General features: G+C 34.0%; 1 protein-coding gene across 6 annotated transcripts in view; it reads left to right on the plus strand.

Moving 5' to 3' along the window:
• The window catches only part of Letm1 (Leucine zipper and EF-hand containing transmembrane protein 1), a 206,036-nt gene that overhangs the window by 44,438 nt on the left and 148,929 nt on the right, over nucleotides 1–12,669 (plus strand). For all 6 annotated transcript variants that reach the window (XM_085809176.1, XM_085809177.1, XM_085809175.1 and 3 more), the window contains one exon: nucleotides 2,764–2,904. In XM_085809176.1, the coding sequence (XP_085665302.1) occupies nucleotides 2,764–2,904 (141 nt within the window). The remainder of the gene's footprint in view (nucleotides 1–2,763; nucleotides 2,905–12,669) is intronic.

The raw sequence follows: 12,669 nt of genomic DNA on the forward strand, positions 1-12,669 counted from the left end.
CGAATTAAAGACTTTTGACTGTATAAAAATTATCTTTGCATCTATAAATTAAAAGTGTCACATGATTACCTTAGCTTTACTGTGTGATCTCCCCATTTTTTAGTTGAAGACCAAAAATTTACATAAAATTATTTTATATTTTGTAATTTATTCATCATATTATAGATCAGTGATTCTGAACCTTTTCAAAGCTGCCTCCCCTCTAAGTAGCGAAAAATGTTTCACTGCCTCACTTTGTGAAAATCCTGTAATTTAGGTATGGGAAAGGGGGGCTTCTGAATTATAAAATGCAAAAATCTTAGTAATTTTTTTCAGTAGACTCACACACCAGATTTGCTTGATTTAACTCAATTGTTTTCCCTGAAGGTAATTATATTCCTTTTGTTAAAATTGAAATGATTAATGCTAGAAAAAAAATGACTTAAGGAAAAAAATTGCTTATTATTCTTAAGTAAGTAATTAAAAAAGAGCAGCCAAAAAATACACTAAAGGAGAAATATTTATGAAACAATAAAGTATGATCAATGGCTTAATGGTTCAGACCCAGCTTCTGAACGTTTGGTTCAATATTTTTAGACAGATGAAGGTGCAAGTCCCCTCTTTCCCCAATTTGCAGTCGACGTCTCTTTTTTGTAATTATGATAGTCACAGTACTGATTCCTCACTTGACAAGGTAGAAGGAAGGGAAAGCAATTAAAAATTTTTTGACGACAATCCACAATTCTGGGTAGAAACAACTGATGTTACTTTGAAGCCAAAATTTTTTGAGATGATCACCATTCTGGAATTAGGCTTTCAAAGTTTCGTTATTTGAAAATTTCACCAGTTCCCCCTGAAGCTGAACCTCTGCTGCCTCAATATTCATATAAAGTTCATGACCCACTGAGGGACTTTCTGGAACAAAATATCCTCAAACTGCTCAGAAAAGTTCTTGCGCAAAGACTAAAGGTGTTGACAGTAAACGTGTATTTCATTGAATGGGATTCACTGCTCTTATGCAGATCAGACAAGATTAGAAACTGGCTGAACTCATTGTGACCGAAATTCTGCTTTTACAAAGTGTTTTTTTTTAGAAAGGCAGAAATTACAGATCAAAGTGAGTTCTTTGCCTTGAAGCTGCAAATTAATTCAAATGAATTTTCCGAATAAATCTCTCATGTAAGCAACATCAATCTTAAATTGGAGCAGTTTGTCTTTCAGAGCTACATTTTTCTCTTTGATGAACTCAGGTACAGAGTCGAAAAGATTTCAGAACCTATTGAGCCAAGCGTCTTCGGAAAGCCAGCTAAGCTTGATGTGTAGAAGCAAGTGACTGAAATCTTCATTGTCCTTACACAGCTGCTCGAATAATGAATCATTGAAAGCGTTACTGTGAATAAAATTCACAGTAGAGATGGCACATTGTAATGACTGAAGCAACAGTCTTTAGGATTTTTTTTTTCAACTAATTGCTGTCTGTGAATCACGCAATGAACAGCTAAAGTACTTGTTACCTCTTTCATCAAAAGGGCGATGAACCAGTGATGACGATACACCGTTGCAGGATCTTCGTCCGTGGCAACAGACATAATGTCTGCAAGAGGAATATTTTTCTCATTAAAATAATTTTTGACAGTATTAAAAATAGGTTAACTTTTAGTATCCGCAATCAAACTTTTTGCTAAAAGCATCTCTTGAATAATTTTTACTTCCTTCACAAACCAGGCATACACTAACAGTAAAGCCTCATTAGTACCTGGCAAGGTTGGTTCATCAACCTGAAGAGAAAATTCGGTGGGTATCAAAAGTTTGCATAATGAAGCTTCAGTATCTTCCGTCATTGCTGCACTGTATCATCACTTAATAGGCCATTTTTTGTAACATGTATGGTGTAAAACCTTGACAGTCTGCTGTATCAACTCTTCGTCCATGGTATGAGCTTTTCCCAATTTAGCAATTAATTTTGATTGATTATAAGAGGCTATCAAACAATCATTGAATTTTTTTGATGAGGTTGCTGAGATAGATGGTGGCTTCAGAAACTTGGCTGTGATGTTCAAGAAAAATGACAAATCTTTATTTTGTTTGCCAGGAAGAATTTTTTGCAGATTCATCTCACCATTCTTAAAATTCCAGAGGGGAGCCGTCCCACAAGTTCATTTTATTGCTGGTACAAATGGTGTAAATCGGATAATCGATTTAATGAATTTTTAGGGGAGTTTTTAAATTAAGTTCGAGTGCCAAGACATGCTTATTAACCCCTCCTGCCCAAGACATGCTCACTGCCCCTCTGAGGCCCAAAACAAGTTCATCGCCCCTCAAAATCCTTTCACTGCCCCCATTGAGAACCAGTGTTACAGATTATATGCTTAGAAAGCGTACAAAAGTTTGGATCCTGATTGATACAGATGAGAATGGTAAAATTTTAACTTAGTAATTAATTTTATTTTAAAAAGGTAATTGATAAACTTTTAGTACTAGTATATATAAGAGGTTGCTACCCTTTTCTCAAGTATAATCTGCTTATTTTTCTACAGGGAATAATGCAATCTAGCAGTTAAAATATAATGTACTTATGGTTATGTGACTTATGCTTGATTTAAAAGCATTCTTTTATCAACTGGTAACTGCAATGAGTTGGTTGCTCAGCCTTAGTATAGATGTTTAAGAGATCAGTTAAATTCAATACTATAATTGACTTATACAATAATCAATTTATTAGTGACTGTATAAGAAGCATCAGGTGGAATTTTTCAATGATAGTGTTTATGCATTTTATTACAGGCAACCGAAGCAAAATATAAAATTGGAGAAATCGAAGGTAAAGTTGACAATAAAACTAAACTAGAACTTATTAAAAAAGAGGAAGAAGCTATTAAAAAAGAAGCTGAGGAAAGACAACAGGAATTGCTGGACCAGAAAAAAGTATGTAGTTTTTTTTTTTTTTTTTTTTTTTTTTTTTTAAAGTTTAGAATCTTTTATAACTAATATGATTTGAATACCTTATAAAAATTATGACATTTTATTCAGAAGATTGTATGACATAGTTGTGGTAGAGGAACAGATGAAAACAAACTGTTTCCTAACAAGGCTTTTGCAGTTAAACTGTTATGTATGCTTAGTTTTTGTGTGTGTGTGTGTGTGAAACTTTTTGCTTTAAGTTGAATTTTATTTGAATCAAGGTAAGTTAGTACTTTGCTATTTTTACATTAGTAAACACTGAAAAATGTTTTAGACTGAAATTTAAAGAACTTTTTACTGTTATGAAAGAATGTCGGGAGACTCCCCATTTCTGACTTCTCCCGCCAACCTGATTTGCAACATATTTCTCCCGCTTTTTTGTTATACTTAAAATTTCTCACGATTTTTATATACATTAGCTTAATACTTCGTTATTTGCATCAAAAAAGTGAATTGGAGCATCACGTGGTTTTTCTCTAAATTAAATCTATAAGAAAACCGAAATCGCCGATTTTTGTCACCAAATAGGTGATTTCTCGTCAAATGTGGCAATCCTGCCTTCCCTTGCCATTTTCTGGCAAACCTAAACCTGCCTTGCGGGGTAGCTATCTTACCGCACCGGGACATTTCGTAGCACTGCGGTCTCCCAAGGACTGCACATCCCGTTCAGTACAATCCTTGATCAGAAGTCAAATCATTAAAATAAAAACGTTATAAAACAAATAACTAAGGAAACAAATATTTACACTATATACAAGTTATATACACAAATTAACCGCATAAAACTATGAAATTCTACAAGTTCAGCATGAAGTGCAGTCTCAAGCTTTTTATTAAGTTATACCAGGGTCAAATACTTTTTCACTGGAGTTCTCAGATGTTTTTCTGAGTTTCATATCAGTCTGAAGATTGAGTCCTTTCAGACTGTCACCACCCTGTAGTTTATTCGTATCATGTGTACAGTTCACCTCGGTAATTGTAGAAGTTGATATATGCTTATTTACCTCGATTTTGATTTCTTGAAAACCAGTTTAGTTGTTTGCATTAAAGTTATGAACAGACTCTGACTCTTTACAAATAGAAGTATCCTGATTTAAAATTAAGTTGGTGTCTGTACAACTCGTATGAGGAGGTACACATTTAGTTTGTAGAGTGGGTCAATTTTCTTGCAATACTGGAGCACTGCGTAAGCTGCACATCAGATTCTTCCATCTCTGCATCACATACATTTTCAGATGGTTCAATACTTGCTAACTGTGACTTTGTAATTTCACTATCAGTTTTGACGAACTGAACAGTCACATTTTCACTTTCTTCCACTTCAGGCACTTGAGAATCAAAAGCTTCTTTCCCATCTTTTATTCATGTTTTCATTCTTTTTCTTTAATCCTGTTAGATGTTTCATCCATCATTTCTTGATCTTTCTCAGACACTTCACCAGCTACTTCATTTCTTCATCCTTTGATTCTTAAGATGCCACTTCTGTCATTCACTTCCGTTGGAGTTGCTCTAGCACCTTTTCTCGGCCGGCTTTCATCTCTTCTCATCTGGTCTTCATCTCTTTTGGTCCAGCTTTCATCTCAGATGTTATCTTTTCATATCCAGCTTTTATCTCATTTATAGCTTTTATCTCAGCCGCCGTCTCCTCATATCCGGCTTTTATCTCTTCTTGTAATTCAGCAAAGGCAATCACGAGCTGTCTTAATAGTTCTTCCATCACTCTTGTCACTGGCTTACACCCGCAGATCCCACTTCTGACACCAATTGTTACGTTTCTTCGTTACATACGTTATGGGGTTTATGGATTTGGAGCGAACAACGACAACAGCACTTGATGCAGTATCAAAACACAATTTATTAGCCAGTATTATTCAAGACAGCTCCAAAATCATGTTTACAGCCGTCGAAGAACTACTATAAACATCCTGAAACAATTAGCAGCTTAGCCTTCAGGCAATCAGACTAACGGTGAATACAGCTTCACGACAAAGCACCAGAGTGCAGCTCTCGACTCTGCTTGGTCGTCCTTGGAACTCTACGTACTCTCGAGACACTCCACGCTACAACTCGAAGATACACTAATGTGTAGCTCCCGACTTGGTTTAGTCTTTCCCGGAGCTTAACACACTCTAAGATAAAACTCAACAATGCACTAATTCATAATACACAAAGACTCTTGATGCACTCGACGATCAACTCAGCACTAGACTACAAGACACTTGCTCACTGATTCCTCTGAGCATTGACTAACTGACTCTTCGCGTACCAGAAGGGTTTATATAGCTTTTGGCTTGTGTTCAAGAACATTCTGAGCTAAACCAGTAAGAATTCATTCCAGAAGGTTCTCCATCCGTCAATGGCATATTACCAATTTTGTCACCAAATGGGCAATTTCTCACCAAATGTGGCAACCCTGCCTCCCCTTTACGGGGAAGCTATCTTACCACACCTGGACATTTCGTAACAGTATTCTTTTCTAAACAATCGTTTGAGATCCATGACTGGTTTAATTCATTTTATTTTAATTCCTATGAGGGAACTTATTTCAGTTTCTGAATACTTTGAGTGATGAACTATTATATACAGAAACAAGTTAAGTTTGTGAATGAAGGTTTCACTGTATTAGTTTATTCATTTCAGTTATGTCTTTTAGTTAGCATTGTGCCTTGAAAACCTGAATGCATGGCTTAGTTTTTGAACTATATGTCAGCATGTATGAAAAATCTCTGGTTTTTCTTCTTTTCGTATGTATAAACTCAAGCTCAGTAATAATAGTTGCCACATTCAGCATTTACTTTTGAGGTATTTAGTAATGGTGTTTAGTGGACGTAATTGTAGTTACTAAACTTGTATAGTGAATTTTGTGATTGTCTTCATGATTTTATACGTGTCTGTGCTAACTACATTAATATGAAATGAAATTTTAAATGTTTTCTGACTTAGATGTTAAAAAAACTGTGGCTTCTGGCTGTATTTCATTAAATCTATTCGTCCTAGACTTTTAATTTCCATGCTCCTGAATTCAGAATTTGTAGAGGTACTTAGGAGTGAATATACTGACTTTCTGTTGCTTTTAGAGTGTGCAACTTTTAAACCATGTTTAGGAAGCAAGTACAAAATAAGTTTTTCTTATTGGGGCAAATTGTACAGGAAAGGTTAATAATTATGAAACTGTTACTATACTAGTATTCAGGTAATCATGTTTAATTAATTACAAAAGAAAATATTTCACTTTAAATAAAGCAAAAGCTTTGCTTAATCAAGTTTAATATTCATAACTGTAACTGCATTAAGTGACTGAGTAAATTATTATTAAATATTAGTCATCAGTTGAGCTCAAGAAACATTAATCTGCATTTGAAACATTAATTTTCTCTTTTCACTTAAATTTGTATTTATTTTCTTCAACAGAATAAGGTTTCTTTCACCATAATATCTACAGGTTTTTTTATAACAGTTTGTTCAATATTTCTGTCACAATTTTCCTTGATAAATTCAATACAGTTTGAAATCCTTTCAAACTTGATAAAATATACAGTCGATGTAGTTCAAAATCAAGTACCTGCACCATATATTTTTAATTGTGATGCAGTTCAACTGTTGAATTGCATTGCTTGAACTTAAAAACCAATAAAGTATGCATTATTTTGGCCTAGGTAATATCAGTTTTGTGATTTAATGAAATGTAACAACATATTTGAATTAAATAGTTTACTTGGATGTTTTGGTGAATGATTATTCAAATGCTCTATATATCCAATTAAAGCAATAATCTCATGTAATATTATTGAACAGGTGCAGATATACTACATTCGTAATAAATATAATTAATTGTTTCTTTTTGTGAGTCTGGATTGTATCATGAATGGAAACATTTATTCATATCGAGTTCAGAATCGCTAATGAAGTGCTTTCCATTGAATCTTAATTTCTTGAAACATGAGTTTTCAAAAGTGGAGGCTTATAAGCTTGTTTATGAAATTATAAATATGTATGTGTATAGTGCAAAGTTCGAGATCCAGATGTCCAATATTCTGAATGATCTAAAATCTGGTCCTCAAAGCCACAAGAGGTTTTTTTTTTAATGCTTTACACACGCACATTTTTTTCCCATAATAAAGCCTGTGGAGAGTTCCAATTCTTAATTTCACTTCATCACTAAATAAAATACCTCATTATTCAAGAAACAATCATTTTAGTATAAATTTGTTTGATCAGTAATTTGGCTTCGTAGCTGCACATCTGCTTGGCATACATCTCAAACCAAAACATTCTACATAAGAAACATCTTGGATGTTATGCTACTACTGATATTTTAAATCCCTGATACCAACCTGGCAAATCATTATTATATTTTGCTTTCATCACCACACGTTTATCAACACATAACTTGAGTAATGTCTCATGCAGTGATGCCTAAATAATTTCTTTATATTAATTTATATTTATTTAATTTCTTTATATACAGATTTGTTATATGTGCTAAGAAATGTTGACGAGGAAACATTTAACAAAAATTTTTTATATGCTAAAAACAGATTTTGTTGATACTCATATACCAAAAGATTACATTTAGTACTATTTGAATTAAGAATAACTGATTTCTTATTCACATTAACCCAGAACCAGCACCAGAGGTAATATGGCCACACTGGGTGGCATAATACGGAAAGCCAAAATTTTTGGAATTTAGAGAAGCATAAAAAATTGATGATATAGCAAAATTAAGAAATGACAAAATTTTTAGAATTTAGGGAAAGCACAGGTACCCAAAATTTAGGAGTGGCAAAAATTTAGAGCTTAGGGAGATGCTTGGTAGCAGAATTTAGGACCTCAAGAGACTGCATCAGCCAGAAAGATACCTAGCCCCGGCCCTTGATAAGCATATGGGAAAATTTATTTATTCAGGACTCTGATAGGCCTTAAACATGTGCAAAAAAAAAATAGAGTAAGTATAGTAAATAACTAATTTAATACGATTCAGACTTAACTGCTTTAGTGCGTGATAGAAGCAAGACAAAATTTAACGGAAGAACTTTTCTTTCATCGCCAATCTCATGATAATAGCCAATAATGTATAGTGGGCATTATAAAGCTAGGCTAAAATTATACTTTACTGATGCCAAGAATTTTCAGTTAATATAGCTGACTGCTCTGTTCCTTAACTTTCTGATTTGATCTAGCTTATTATTTTTTGCAGGCTGTTATTATTGCAGAAGTTTTATGAAAATTAAAGTCTGAACTTTTGATTATGTCAAAAAGAGTTTCTAATTCTGGAGCTGCAAAAGGATTTACAAAGCAAAAGCATTTTTCCATGTCTGTTGAAAAAAAGTAGAATTGCTAAAAAATGGATAAAGGTATATCCGTCTCAAAATTATGTGAGGAGTATGGCATAGGAAAGTCAACTGTATATGACATAAGAAAACAGAAAAAGGACTTTTCTGTGATTCTGACACTCCAACCGCTGAATAACAGAAAAATTATTCGTTATGCTAGAAGTGACGATTATGACAGAGTAATGATTGAATGAGTCAGACAGCATCGCAGCTAGGGCATGCCATTGACGTATATAGTGTTAATGGCTTAAGCCAAAATGTTTCTTGCAGGAATGAACTTAAAAACTGAGTGCACATATTCGACAGGTTAGTTAACCAAATTTTAAAATTGCTATGGCATAAGGCAATTAAAAATTTCAGGTTAAAGCTGCTGAACTAGTTTCAGGTGAATTCATTGAACTCATTAATAGTGAAAAGTTATCTCCAGAACAAATTTACAATGCTGATGAAACTGGTCTTTTCTGGCAATCTGTGCCGCGAAATACTTGAACCTCTACAGAAAAGCCTCCAACTTGTGTCAAAGATTCTGAAGTGAAACTAACAGTTTTGGCATGCGCAAATGCTGCAGGAATGCACAAGTGTTAACTTTTCATAATCGGAAAAATACATGAGCTCGAGCTTTTAAAAGAGTAAAGAATTTCACCGTTATATATTGTGAAAATAAAAGAGCGTAGATGACACAAGTGTTAATGAATGATTGGTTTGAAAATCACTTCATACTCGAGGTTCGGCAGCATTTGAATTCAGTTCGTTTACCTGATGATGCAAAAACTGTCCTGATTTAGACAGCTGTTCGGCTCTTACTTCAATTAAAGTAAAAGATAATGTATCCATATTATTCTTTCCTCCAAATCATCTATCACTTAGCCTATGGATATAATATTGCACGTCTTGAAATGCAAGTCTAAAGAGCATTTTTAAAATCCATGTTAAATTTCTTGAATAATGGCAAGACTGCTCAAGAATATTTTAGCATAAAGTCTGCTGTGTGGAGCATCACAAGATCATGGAACGATGTGTCTCCAGATACTTTGAAAAATGCTTGGCATAATTTATGACCAGCTACCATATTTCATGGTAAGGATGATAGGATGATGAAGATGATAGACGCTAATTTGAAAGTTTTCGGATATCGCCAACTAAAGGTGAAGTTTTTTAATTAATGGATTTTGTAAAGAAATGTGGAGAAGCGGTAGTATATGAAGATGATGTACCAGAAGTTTTTCATTGCAATGACAATGCCCTAACAATCAATCAATTAGCAGACAGCAAAATCTATAGTATGGTTCTAGATCCAAAAAATACCACTGCTGGTAGTGAAGAAAGTTAAAGAGAGGTTATTGAAAATGAAAAAATTTCGATTGATAAGTTAGTCGGAATTCTCGTCACAGCAATTGCAGAACTTGAACAAAGTGGAACTTTGTAAATGAACAAAAGTTTACGTCTGTCTATAGAATTAAAGAGAACTAGCACAAAAAAAGTATTAGAACAAAAAGAAACAAAGAAAGCATTAGCACAAAAAACGAAACAAACAACTTACATTGAAAGAAATGTTTAATAAACTAAACAAATAAATATTATGCTTTTTTGGTTGTTGTAGAGACAAGTATTTTTAGAAGCAGACAAGATGAAAAATTAGCAATGCCTTTGCCGGGAATTGAACCGCGGACCTCTGGAATAGGCGCCCAGCGTGCACCACCACTGAGGCATGCCAAGAAGGCAGGAGAAATACCTTATATTGTAAATTTTGACACCCTCTAAATCATAAATGCTTCATTATTTCATAAAATCGGAATTTCACATATTTTTAATTTTTACATGTCATCTTACTGGATTTAAATTGATTTAATATCCAGAAAAAGTGCAAATTTGGATTCGCCAAAGTTCCGACGATTTCGAATCTTGGGCTTTGTACTGTATACCATTTAATTATTTTAATACAGGGTTAGCATAAATGATTCATTCATTTTAAAAAGGTTTTATTTTCAAAAGTATTTTTCATACACAGATTAAAGGAACCACCAAACTCACCAAGTTTATATATACCCTCCATAAATATATCCACAAGTATTGGTGACACGACACACATCTAGATGATAATCAAGCTCATTCCATACATTTTGTGGCATTGCCGTCCAGATGTTCATCCTGTCAATTGACCAAATATTTGAAATACCACAAAAAAAAACTGTGTAGAAGATTTTGCGTCAATGGTTGCATTTCAAACTATACCACATGTAGCTCCTGCAACAATTAAAGCCAGAGGATTACATCCGTCAACTAGATTTTTGCATCAACATTGGAGGACAAAGATTTTGCCACCAAGATGATATTCAGTGATGACAACATTCCACTTATCTGGGAAACTCAGTGAAATAGTGAAAAGTCTTGGTGAGGTTGTGGTTCTTTTCGTATATCTTTCATATGTGTACATAAAATACTTTTGAAAATATTGCCTTTTTCAAAACGAATCATTTGTGCTAACCCTGCACTGAATTGATTTATGTGTATGTATTGCTCCTACTAAATTTATATATTGTATCTGAAACTTATAGTCAAAGTCTACTGCAAGTTGGGATATTTACTTAAGTGCAAACAATGTGTTTCCTGGCTAAGAGTAAAAATAAGATCTTAGGATTTTAACTGAGCAGTTAGATGAGGTTTTTATCCTAATTTAACAATTTCAGAATTTAAAGAAATCTGTACAAAGTCATTACAATCTTTCTCATAATTTTATAAAAACCCTTGTGACAATTATAACACATGAAAGAAATAAGAGGAAAGAGAAAGACTGTCTAGTCTAATCTCAAAAAAGAAAATCCCTTCCATTAAAAAATAAAATCTTCAAATCTGCTTTAATTGGAATTGCTTACAATTCATCCAGAAATCATAAACTGGGGCCAAAGACAAAATTAACACATCCACCTTTAACATGCTGTGGTTGCAATAACCCTGGGTTTAAGGCACAATGCCCCAATTGCAACAGTGCTGCTGAAAACAAGAATTAGCTGTCAAAAATACCCAACTGTATCCTTGCACATCAACATTAACTCCAGCAGTTGTCCTCAAATTAAAAGTAAGTAGAACTTAGAGAATGACGTGTTGAGGGTGCAGCAAGGCATTCGAACCGAAGGGAAATTTTATGCAACTATTCTGAGACACATCTGATGACGACACCTGCAAATGGACACCAATGTAATGCAGATGTTTATGCAATCACTCTAAATATTCAACTAAAAGAAGGAGTTTTAAAACTAAGCTCATTGTGTTGCGAGAGAGCCAAAGGAAGGATTTCTTTCAAAAAGCTGGGATTGGTCTAAATTTTTAAAAGTGCTAATGTTTCTTTTTGCTGAAGAAGCCAATCTTAAATATCTTGAAGATGTGTATCTCAGTGCTGATATTAATTCCTGTCTTTATAGGAAGAACAAAAGCACTTAACTGAAAGGCAGAGGAAAAATTTTAATGACCTTTGAGGAAATATGAGACTGTGCTCCAGAGCAAGAAGCACCTCCTAATGCTGAATACAAAATAAAATTCTGGTGAATGAAACTGCTCCCAAGCTTTAGTCAGAAATCATCAGGACACTGATATGTAGCCAAAGCTTTAAAATGCTTGATGATCAGTTATTTGGTCAGCTACGCAAAAAAAAAAAGTATGAGAAAAAATGAATTTTCGCTGTTTTGGATCATGCCTCATAATGGCTCGAGCTCTTTACTGTACGTACTGTTGTCGCAAAAGATTGTGCAGCTACTTTAATCAAAGAGGTTTCTGTAAGATATGGGTTGTATCAAAAGATAATCTGTGATAATGAAATTCAATTCAGTAGTGCTGTCATGCAGCAAATATATTTTCTCATGAATAGCAAATGCTGTAGACTGAAAGAGTCATCTGAAACCTAGATTGGCCATGCTTGTGGGACATGAACATTCTTGAGTAAAATTGCTACTGACAATTTGTTTTGCAATGAATACCTGTAAATGTGAAACCTCCAGCCAAACATACCTCCATTTTGGAAGAGAACAACATGTGCCTGATGATATTGTGCACGTTCTTTGAATATGGTCTTCAGTGATAATTCTGTAGCCGAAATTACCCCTTATTTGAAAAGATTTGCCATCACAGTCAACCAGGTAATGGAACTGGTTGAAAAATAGTAAGATTATTGGGAACACTGTGCTGTTAAATCTTGAAGACCTAAATACCAATTTAAACCTGGAGATTGAGTTTGGATTTCTAAGCTGTCTGTGAGTAAAAATTTACTGATCAGAAAATGCCCAAGTTTATGCCTCATTGAGATGATTCCTACATTATTATGACTTGGTGTTCAATACCTACCTATGAAGCTTCAAATCTTGAGTGATCCATATACTTTTTCAGGTGTCTATCATTCCTC

This window comes from Stegodyphus dumicola, chromosome X2 (assembly GCF_044657685.1).
Source record: "Stegodyphus dumicola isolate Sdum_Otavi_A_Nest chromosome X2, ASM4465768v1".
Lineage (NCBI taxonomy): Eukaryota > Metazoa > Arthropoda > Arachnida > Araneae > Eresidae > Stegodyphus > Stegodyphus dumicola.